Source organism: Columba livia, chromosome Z (genome assembly GCF_036013475.1).
Source record: "Columba livia isolate bColLiv1 breed racing homer chromosome Z, bColLiv1.pat.W.v2, whole genome shotgun sequence".
NCBI classification, from domain to species: Eukaryota; Metazoa; Chordata; class Aves; order Columbiformes; family Columbidae; genus Columba; species Columba livia.
The window spans coordinates 46,992,425-47,004,445 of record NC_088642.1 but is presented as its reverse complement, the minus strand read 5'-3'; the positions used below and the strand labels follow the sequence as shown (position 1 = coordinate 47,004,445).

The 12,021-nt window shown below is 36.7% G+C and overlaps 1 protein-coding gene across 1 annotated transcript in view; it reads left to right on the top strand.

Annotated features, from left to right (window-relative positions):
* Positions 1-12,021, top strand: part of FBN2 (fibrillin 2) — a 165,579-nt gene that overhangs the window by 29,554 nt on the left and 124,004 nt on the right. Inside the window, exon 6 of the mRNA XM_065045711.1 lies at positions 3,449-3,646. Within this exon, the coding sequence (XP_064901783.1) occupies positions 3,449-3,646 (198 nt within the window). The remainder of the gene's footprint in view (positions 1-3,448; positions 3,647-12,021) is intronic.

The following is a 12,021-nucleotide window of genomic DNA, read 5'->3' as shown; positions in this document are numbered from 1 at the left end:
AATTAATAATTTTTTAAAAGGAATTAATGAAAAATATCCCAAGAACTGCAATACTTGTGACACCTCTATGAAATAATAAAAATGCTGTAGTATAGTTGAATTTAGAACTCCAGAATGCTTTTTTCAGTGTGGTGGGGTGGGTTTGTTTGTTTGTTTGTTTTTACATTGGTGCCAAGAAAAAAATACTTCTTATTAATTTTAATTATATTAACAATTTTGATTGCTGATAAAGGTTGTTATTCTTCAAGTCATGGTGCATATTGAATGTAATTTTGTGAGGTTAAAAAAAAAAGCATTACATGTATGTGCTGAAAATCACTTCCTTTCATCAAGGTGGTTACCCATTCTAAGCAAAAAAGAAAAAATTATAACATATGTTGTTTTTGGCAAAATTATTCCAACAGTAATGCTGGGAAATGAGCAAATGAAGAAACACCTAACAATAAGACAAGAAAACCAATATGGAAAAGATGATTGATTCATAAACTCAGGGTTTTTAAGGTGTGACGAACTATTCTAATCATGTAGTCTGACTGACTGTATGAAGCAGACCATAGATTCTCCCATAGTAATGTCTGAGTCAAACCCACAACTTCATTTGAAACTATAAAATTTCTTCAGAATGACATTTCGTTTTCACATCTTTATTTCTCATAAGTGAAAATATACTATGTGACTAAAGACCTTTATGTAAACAGCTGTACTTTACTGTTAGCTCATATGTGCCTGCCTTCACATTGTAAAATCTTATGTTTTCCTCTTAAGGTAGAAGACTGGCCACTACTTACTCTCTACCTTTAGACTTCATTTGGATAAACTGAATGGATAAAGATTTTTTTTAAGTTGATATATTTGTTACAGATTATTTTTAATTACAGTATTATTTTAAAATACTAATATTGATATAATACTTGGTTTTGACATCTGAAGTTATTCTTCTGACTCTTTCCATTATTGTTCCAGTTTTTCAACATCCCGTTTGAAATGCAGTTGCCATAGCTGTGCACAGAACCATTCTTCCTGGGTACGGATATCAGGTTACTCCCCTGTTGTTATCTGGAAATGGTCTGCTGCTGGGTTTCTGCTTCTGTAGCACAAGGTTATACCAACCACACATTCTGTTAGGAGCTCAGGATCTGTTGCTTTAATGTCATTATTCTGAAATATCATTCAGGATGTTAGCATTTTGGGTTGAATTCTTCTTTTTTTTTTTTTTTTTTTTTTTCCAATTTGCTAAATCTACCTGAAAGTTGAATAGCCGTTTGTTTGTTCTTCTACTGTCTAACTTACAGTAGTCAGGTATTTTTATGCCCTGTTGCAGACTTACACTGATGGAAGTTGCTTGATTGTAGAACCTGAATGGGTAGGCACATACATATATGTTTCCAGAGCATATGTGTCTTATTTAATAGGATGTATTAAGCAATGGGTGTATTGGTGTAACTCCTTGTATAATATCTAACTCATTCATATTCTTTTGCACCAGCGCTCCCTGTAGACTAGTTATACTCTCTAATCCCTCTTTCAAACACACTGCCCAAAATGAACTTTTCATTACTAGAGCTGACACCAGAGTAAAACATGAAAGAAGTGTAGTTATAACCTATGATGGAGTCTTAACCTTACTCTTACCCCTCAGATGAGATCCAGACAAGATTACAGTGAGTTACAATGAGTTTCTATTGGAGTTTCTATTTCAACTATTGGAGTTTCTATTTCAACTATTTGTCATTCTCATGTGAAGCTATAGCTTGATGAGATCACTTTCTTCTGCTATTACATCATCATGATCTGTATTTTATGTTAAAAACTAAGCTCTCTCTGATTCGGTAAGGGGCTTGGATGCAATTAAATTGAGACTGTTGTAAAGCTGCTTGTTTTCCAAGATGTTGAAAGATCACTGAAACCTTTTGTTGAATGGACAGGATTTTATTTTATATAATTTATGTAATAAAAGTACTGTCTTTGTGGACTGATAGACACAGGGAAATCTGAAGATTGTTTTCTAATGAAAATCAAGAAATATCAAAATCCACAGTCCTTACCAAGTATTTAAGATCTTTAATCTCTTTTTATTGTTATGTATTTTTGTTATGGATATGTACATGCTTGCTTAATTTTATTCAAAATGAACAGCCCAACTGAAATGAACTACCAATGCATGTAAATAACATGCAGACATCTTCCCAGAGTCATACCTGAATGAATCGTATCAACCGTATCAAAGATAGAGAGCAGAACATTTGTTTCCGTTTGAGCCAGCTTTTAAGAGCTTTGTGTCTTAGTGCAAAGAAAGCTTAATATGAGGTATCACTGGGAAGACCATTTTCTCCCTTTCCAAGCATGTCAGAGCTCTTATTTTTATTCTTCAGGGTGAAAGTGTCAAATTCTAGGTGACATCAGTTGTCCCATTTGTAAGCTTGGTTGTAAGACCAATGAAAGTGTGCAGAAGGCAGTGTGTGACCCACATAGCAGTTTTAGAGTACATTTTCAGCAGGAAAAAAAGAATAGGACAGGATTGCAGAGAACAGCTGTAACCCCACTGTTCTGCCTTCTTTCATGCGACTGGGTCTGAGTGGAAGCTTTGCATTTTCTTTCTTTTTTTTTTTTTTTTTTTCCTCCTCTTAAAGTTTCCATAAGGATATGAAGTCTGGCTTAGAGCAACCATCTGTTTCTCATTCGTTCCTACAGAATTTCAGTTAATTCTTGTTCCCAGTTCGTGTTGCCTCATAAGGTCAAAAAATCTTTTTCTTTATACAGATTGAACCTTAATGAGTTAACTAATTACGGGAATTCGACTAAGAATATCTTTTCAAATAGTTTGTGTGCTATATTCCATGTACTCAGTATAGCTTGAATAGGTTGTGTTATCTCATGTTATTCCTCTGAAAATCCAATTAGTCTTCAATAGGTAGCACTATTTTGCCCTAAGCATTCCAGCAGGAATGTTAATTCTGTGACGGTTGCTGGCATGGACCTTGATCAATGTGGAGTGAACAAATGTGTGGCTGCTGTGGTCTGTAGTTCCCTCCCATGAATCACCATGAAGTAGCTTAGGAACAAGGAAGCCAATTCCCAGTCCTTGTTTGCTTAATCTGATCTGCTCTTTTGGTTCTTTTCTTGCTTGTTTGCTTGTAAAATTCCTTCACTTGTTATGGATTTTACTGGTTACATTGTGAATGCACAGATCAGTTTTAAGACCAGCTGCCTTTCATTACTTGCATCTACCAGAAAGAAAAAAATTGAAAGACAAGATAACCTTGTGAAAATCATTACCTGCACTGGAAAGTGTCATGCTACTTCTGTAAGAAGCAATATAACTTGAATTTCAAGGGCCTCTTGGGTTTTTCTTCATATAGGTATTCATTGGGTTCAAAATTTATTCCTTCTATAGTCAGGAGTACACTATCTTGTAAAATACAGTGATCTTTCTTTTTTTTTTTTCCAGATTACAGAACAGGCCCTTGTTTCACACAAGTTAACAACCAGATGTGTCAGGGACAGCTAACTGGAATTGTTTGCACAAAAACCCTCTGTTGTGCAACCATTGGGCGTGCATGGGGTCACCCATGTGAAATGTGCCCTGCTCAGCCTCAGCCATGCCGTCGTGGCTTTATCCCTAATATTCGCACTGGAGCTTGTCAAGGTAAGCCTTCTGGTTTAAATAGTTCATGACTGTGGTGTTGCTGATATGCATTTTGAAAACCTTGCTTTGACTTAAGACAAAAATCACCATTTTCCTTGTGTGTGTTCTGTGTCTTGCTTTTGATAAAATTCAGATATAAGTTGCTGCTTCCAGATTTTAGCTAGTGTACATGTAGAACAACACTCAAGTGCCTGGGAAAAATGAATGTCACTCAACAACCCATAAATATGGAGCATGAAGGTCAGAATGTCTGTTGAGCAAGGTGAGTATTGAGTATTGAGTATTCTTGCCATGATGACAATGGCAAGACAAAGGTCTCAGCAGAATACAATGACTGTGTGCCATACAAGTGAACCAAATTATGCCATTCTGAGTCGTGAATTGATCCATGACATTCCTGTAGAACAGAAAAGGAAATGGTCTCAGTGGGGAAAGGCCAGACGCTTACCCCTGGGTCCACTTGTGGGGAATTTTTAAGCTTTTGCTGTCAGAATGCTGGATGCTCCAGATGTTATTATGCATGCTCAAAAGAGGCCTTGTTTAAGCCACTCAGTCGGGTGGTTAAAAGAGACTGCTTGCCCGATCTGACAGGTTCAGCAAGGGCAGTCGAGGCAAAAAAGCCTTGCCAATTGCTTGGCCCTTTGTGCCTCAGCAGAAGTTTATTTTTTCCATGGCTGTCCAGCTTCCCCAGTCAGGCTCATGGAGATGTAGTGTTTGTTTTAGGTCAGGAAAAAAAGCAGCTTTAACTTTGCAAGGTCTCTTCATTGGGAAGGTGTAACATCACCCAGGCACACTGACAGGTTGGACGCCTGCTCCTTGAGTGTAAACTCATGCACAGGGAGAGATACCTGGGGTTGCCATTGAGGCAGAGGGAAAACAAGAAATCTGGGCTCCAATGTCGATCAAGCATCTTACAGGGAATCTATTAGGGCCTCGGTTGACAATGATATATAGACCCCCGCTTGGTGTCCCACTCAAAAAGGTTAAGCTGCTGTACCCAGAACACCAGACAGGGTGTGGGTACTAGTAGTTTTCTGTCAGTGAGACAGTAGCATGTCGAATGGCATCTAGAGCCTCTTGGGCATATTTATAGAACAGGTCAGTAGATGGACGGTCTGCATACTTGCTACACCAGCCGGCTTCATAGGCAGCTTGGACCATGGCCCCTAAAACTGCTAGTGGGTTTCTTATGCATTAATTCTAGTGATAAACTAGGTCTAAACCTGCTCTCCACAGTCTGGTTCTGAGGTCTTCATCATCTCTTGTCTTGCTTGACAGTCTGTGATTCTGTGAAAAGCATCATGATGCAGGCAGCTTCTGGTGCTCATGGTGTTATAAAAGATTTCAGGAAAGTTACTCTTCTACTGCTTCAAAAGAGTTTAGATAACATCCTCCTTTTCTCTTTTGTTTCCCTATTCCTTCTCTTTCAGTCTTCTCCATAGCCCCATGTATTCCAGCATTATTCATGATGCTGCTTTCCCCTACACTGCATTATATTTCGGTGGCCTAAATTTGCACAAATTTAATAAAGTCAGTTGGCTGGATTTCTGCTTCAGGTCTCTTCTGTAAGAGCTCTTCGTGTGATTGCTCTGTGAACTTGAGTTGAAAAATTGAGAGGAAATCAAGATGTTGTAAGATTTTTTATTATTAGAAATTAAAACTTGTTGAAACACCTTTTTTTGACTTTTTTTTTTTCCTTAGTTTTTATTCACATAGTGGTGTGGTTGACCTGAAACTACAACTGAAGCTGTTAGCTCAAATTCACTTCTGTGGAACTCCTCACAGCATTATCTTAGCAAAGGCATCTCTTTTCTTTAAAATACCTAGGTTAGTTTTAGGCAACAATAAATCCCTTCATTTTTCTTAACTTCAAATATTCGCTTTCATTTTTTTTTATGCTTACCCTGCTTAAAGCATCCATATTGCACTAACGAGAAATATTTAATAGTACATTTATTTATATGTCAGAAATAGGCCTCTGTGTATAACAGCTTATGTTTTACTGTTCATCTTGAAGTTATTAGTGTGTTTTAGACATTCTACTAGTAACAATGTCATAAACAGAAACAGAGTACTGAAGGCATGCGTGTTGGTTACAATCTCCAAGTCAAACTCCTTTGTGTGACAAAGATGTTGGCCAGATATAATGACTTTTAAAAACTTCTCTGCCAAACCAATCCTGGCATAGCTTCTGGGACTTCATTTAAATTATGTGAGCAATCAGTACAGCTCTTTAGCACCCATGCCCATAATACAGGGTTTTTTTTTCTGCCAGCTTATGCTGTATGGCAAATATTTTTAACTTATGCAGTTAACATCATTACATATTTCCCCTGGGAAGCACAGAAACAATGTGGTAGTCTGTTTTGTGTGATAGATGAACAAAGGAAGTTTAAACAGCCATCATTTTTGCTGTGTTTTTAGTGTATTATTACTATATGTGAAGATCAGATTTTATTTATGTTAACAGGAATTATCATGTGAGGCACAAACAGATGAGGGGAAGTTAGATTTTCTGTGTGGAAAAGGAGAGACAAAGAATTTACGTGTGCCACAGAGTCACTGCCTTTACTTCCAACAGTCAAAACATTCAGTTTTAAGTACTGAGTACTGGTGATTCCTCCTGATCAAAGTTCTATGGTGTTTGCAGGTTGATAACATGTTGTCTACTCTGTTCTGAATTACCAGACCGTGCTGCTATAGGAAGGAACTGGATGTAGTAATTGACAGTGTGGAGAAACCGTTTAACTTTCTGAACTCCATGTTAGCGTACATTGTCTGTTGAAACAGGCTGTAGTATTTTGCTACAGCTAGGTAGAAAAAATTAGAAAAAAAGCTATACAGCAGCATTGTTCATAGGCGTTCAGAAGAAACCTTCAGCAGTTGGTTAAAGTAGAAACTCCAGGAGGGAGCCAAGGAACAGACAGATTGGGACTGAGGTACTTAATACTACACTGTGATACTGCAACAAAATGTAATAAACTCTTAAAATTTCTGTGACAAACTCAACCTGGCAGAGAAAAGTGAATGGAGAGCTTAATCCAAATAAAGGAGTAAAGGGTGGTAGATCTGTGAGTTGTACATAGACAGAAGCTGCGGTAATGATAGTATATATGACTGTACAGAAGTAAACTGTAAGGAAGAGAATAAACGGGTCAAGGCAGAGCTCTGGGCAGATGTTACAGAAATTTAATAATAGAGGAGCATTAGCAATTCCGGAAACAGTTGTCCAGGTGTGATAACTCCTCTCAGAGGAAGCTTCATTTCGTGAAGTAGATGAGACTGGTATTAAATGTTTTCTCTGAGGCTTTGAGAAACAAATACAGATATCGGACTAATGCTTTTCTTTCTGCTGAGGACATGAGATTTACAGAGACTCTTATTAAAGGAACACAAAGCCCCTTGTTATTCAGTAATACTGTCTTTGTCACATATCAATTAGACCAGACCCACGCAGTCCGTAGTTTGAATGCTTAACATTTTTGTCAAGTGAATGCTTATATCAGGAGATAACCTAGTCCAGGAGCTGATATGAACAAGTCAAAATTATTGGGACTTGCCAGCTCTACTATTGGAAAATAGGTCATAATTTCAGTATGTGTTAGATGTCAGAGTGTGACAAGATTTAACTACCAAATATGAAGTTGCTCAAGCTCTTCACAGGAAGTACACGTTGCAATCTTAGTGTATGTTAAATGGCTCTTTAGCATGTTTTAAGGATTGATTATGTTCTCGGAGTAATGTGCTTGTATAGAGCATTATGGTAGTATTGTTTCATCATTACCATGAAAAGCTTTTTAAAAATTAAAGAAGCAAAATCAATCTTTTTTTTTTTTTTTTTTTTTTAACCTCCAGCAGTTTCTATTCAGTTATTGCTTAAAACAGGAATTGTAGCTGTTCAGACATCTCTCTTCCCAAGAATTCAGGCAAGAACTTAAATGTTCTACTTGAAAGAACTTTATTACCATTGCTACATGGCCTTAGGGATAGCATAATGGCAGAAATCCTGTAGTGGACATTTCCTCAGTTCCTCCCTACATTCCACAACAGTCCATTTCTCAGCGCTTTCCCTTCAGATAGGCAATTTTTTGCACTAAGGAGAGAAAAATAGTACTGGCTGAATTGCTGCTGAAAATAAGAAGGTTCTTCTTTCTGCTGCTTTTGTTGACATTAAGTATATACAGCCCTGATAAGAGGTAATATCCCCAAAATCTGTTCTATAGAAGGAATATATTGTAGTTAATATTAGGGGCACTGACATGTACTGGACAAAAGAGAGAAGATAGGTGAAGGTTCAAATTCACAACGAAGAGTGATAGATGATAGTTTATAGATAATCTGGTGTTTGGCATTAATTTGTCTGGTTTACTGACCGTATTAGCAGTGTCATCTAGGATCCCATTCTGCTGTCATGAAAATAAATATTAGAACAGAAAGAAAAAAAAAGGCTTAGTATTTTTTATGTTGCGTGTTTGTAGTATTTCTGTTATCTAGGATGCAGAGGAAGAACCAACATTTTTCGCTGTACTGATGACCAGTTTACTTTTTAGTTCCCACATGGCACATCCCTTGCAAAGAAACTCCCCATACATATTGTAGGTAGAAATCAAGAGTAACTTTGTATTTGGGTAATTGTTATTGCTACCATTGTAAATAAAATGTGCGCTATCCAAAATTTGTTTATAAAACCTGAGAGGATTTATTTTTCCTGAGCTTTTTGGTTCTTCAGAGTTTTTTGAGAAACAGCCTACTCATCAGACAGGGAAACTGAATCTGACTGTGTTTTCAAAGGTACGTGTTTAAAGTTAGCTGTGCAAATCCCACAGGTGTTTTGCAGAGAAAACTGCAAAAGAGAACCTTTTTTCACTTGCCAGATATTATCAAGCCTATGAACATTCTACCTAATGTGTAGCATATTGAAACTCTGTATACAGAACTGTATCTAAAGAGTTATTCATCTAATGTTCCGTTTATGGTTTTGTGTTAATGTGGTTGGGGTTTGAAAGTGTGAATGAATCAATAATTAATAATGCTGAAACTCCCGTGTAGCTTAGCGTGACTGTCAAAGTTGTAAAAAAGTAGATAAAAATATGCTTAATTTCAGATTTGTTGTATTTTCAGGAAAAAATGTTCTTATATCTTAAAATTGTGTTTAGGAAGCCTCTAATAAAATATGTCCTTTTAAGAAAATACTCTTGTCCTTTCTGACTTTTCTCAGTTTGAAAACACTAATGATATATTGAAAAAAATACTTAGGTTTTCCTCAAAATGTGATACTGACCAAAAAAGCATCAGACTTATAGTGTGTATATATGTTTTTAAGCTAACACTGGAGTTGAATATACTTATTCTCTTTACATTTAAATAAGACTTAGAACAGTTAGCGTATAAGTGCCCACAGATTAAGACTGATATTAGCACAGAAAAGCAAGTGCATGTGATTCAAAGATTTGCAGGATCTCACCTTTCATAATGATAATATTTCTGTTTTCTTCACTGGACAAGTACCACACTTTGTTTCATAATTGAGATCAGCTTTTCAGACTTCATCAGAGCTTGATGTTTATTTGTCCTTTTAAAACCACAGGACTGGAATTGAAAGCAATTAAGGGACTCAATAGGCCTTTAAATTGTGTTCGCTTCAAGGCTTCAATGTTACCTTCTCTGTTTCTGGAAAGTATTAGTTTCCTGCTGCTACTGCCATTAATTTTCTATTACTTGACATCTTTGACTTACAAAACTGCGAAAGATGCGCAATGGTTATTTTTAACCGCTGATCTGCTGACACAGTTGACTTAATTTAAATAAGCATTAAGAAGTGACACAAGGCACAGGCATACTGCATGTGATAAAGGCATTTTGAGGCCCAGGGGTCAAAAAACATACACCGTATTAGTTTTCCTCGGAAGGGAGCTACTGGGTGGACTGGGTGTGAATAAATGATGGATCCCATCTTCTGTCTAGATGTTGCTAAATCATGTCCAAATTCCTAAAAATACTTCAAAGTGGAAAATTTTGCTTTCTAGGTAAACTGGATTGCACCAAGTACTAGTTATTTAGAAGAAAAATGATTCCAGAAAGTTTATGCCTCCAATAAAGACCTTAATCCATTTATGATCAAACTGTTGCATTTGGACATGGGACTGCGCTGACTAAATCAGCACAGATTCAGGAACTAAATGTAAATTTCTCCAGCAAATATACTTAAACCCAAGTCCAGTAGTTAATTTTTTTTTTCTTTTTTTTTTTTTTAATAAAGCAATTATACTGCTTAAATGAAAAAATGTGTGCATGGACAAAGCATGTATCATAGGTTTCATCTATAGTATAAACACCAAGAGTAACCAAAACTAAGTTCTATAACCCACAAACTCAGGTGGAATTTCAGTGTCTTATAAGGGCTTCAAGATAATGAACATCCTCCTGAAAAGTAGAATTCAACTATTAGTATGTTTGTCCTACCCCATCTGTATCTTGCTGTTCTCTACATTCATAGTAGCATGGAGCTGGTTGTAGAAGGGAAAAAGTAGAGAGAAAGAAAATGGACATGAATGTGAAGAGGAAAGAGATATTTTGTTCTGCATCTTAAAGTTTACCAGCTGCTTCATTGAATAACGCATGCAAGCTAACAGGAGAACTGACTAAAAATGGAAAAACAGTTAAAATTCTTTGTTTATTTGGCACTAATGAAAACCCTGGGGGGGGGGGGGAAGAATAAAAAAGAATCCTAAACACTTTAAAAATATAATAATCTTAAACATGTATTTTAACCATATTGGAGAAAGGAGTGAAATAAAATTATGGGGGTTTTGTGGGTATTTTGGTGGTTTTCTGTTTGTGTTGTTGTTGTTATTGTGGATTTTTTAATAGGTATTGCTTCAACTCTACATATAATTGAATTATATACTTAATTGTAATCCAAGATAAAAAAATGATATGAAATTGGCCTCTGCATAGGAGAAACTCTTTGGAAGCCATGTGGCTTTCTTTTCTACAACCTGCAAGGGACAATTTATTTCTGTTTCCCAGTGTGGAGAACTTACAAAATCGGTTGATTTTTGCCTCTTTTGTGAAAGGGCAATCTGTTTGACAAGAAGTTTTACCTGAAATCTTACAGAAGAGCTTCTGCAAATTTTGGAACAAAGCTTCCAAACCTTTTCTCCTCTATGAACATTTGGATACATGTGAAATTTTGCTGTGAAGAAAGTAGTATGGTTGCTTAATTCTGAACTCTCTGATAGCTGTAGACTAAATGAACTTTTAAAACAAGCTACTGATAACTAAATACCCACATGTCATATGTCATGCACTAATCTAGAGCCTATTCTTCCTTTCCTTGTGTACAAAGAATTTCAATTTTCTTTAGCATTGGTTATTTCATAGAGGCATCTGTGATCATTGGTCTTACTTTAACTGCTCATTTGCAATTACACATTGAGTTGTGATGGTTTTGTATAAAAAACCTACAGAAATGCAGGATGCTTTCTGTATAAACAAACAAGAGTGGGGAGCAAAAAAACCTGACACAATTTGAACTGGAAATAGCACATAATTAAATACAACAGGATGTTACCGAAAGTAAGATGTAAAGCAAAAACAACACTGCATTTTCTAAGAGCATTTATTTAACATTGACAGGCTAGCCTAAATAAATCAATGAAATTCTAGTCCTACTTATTACCTCAGTAAATAAAGTTATGTGGATCGTTTGCCATACAATGCATACAATGCTGAATAGCACCTGTTTTCTATTGACTTGAAGTTTTACTTCCGTGAAGAAAGAATATCCTGCAAGAATTATCATATCTAGTTAAGTTGTACGGTAAGGTAGTCCATACATACAGGTAGTGATCCTTTCAAAATAAGAATCTGTATTTTGTAATGGAATATAAGGTACAATCTGAGTGCTTAGAATACCAACAGTAAGTTGTATAGATTTGACTTAAGTACACTTCTTGACTTACAGCATCCTGGCTTGTATCAGGAATAGTGTGGCCAGCAGGACTAGAGAAGTGATCATGCCACTGTACTTGGCACTGCTGAGGCCCCAGCTTGAATCCTGTGTTCAGTTTTGGGCGTGTCATCATAAGAAGGATATTGAAGTACTAGAGAAAGTGCAGAGGAGGATGATGAAGCTGGTGGTGGGTCTGGAGCACAAGTCTGATGAGGAGTGGCTGAGGGAACCGGGGCTGTTTAGTCTGGAGGAAAGGAGACTGAGGGGAGACCTTATCGCTGTCTACAATTACCTGAAAGGAGATTGTAGCATGGAGGGTGTTGGTTTCTTCTCCCAGGTAGCAAGTGATAGGACAGGAGGAAATGGCCTCAAGTTGCACCAGGGGAGGTTTAGGTTGGATATTAGGAAAAAAATTCTTCCT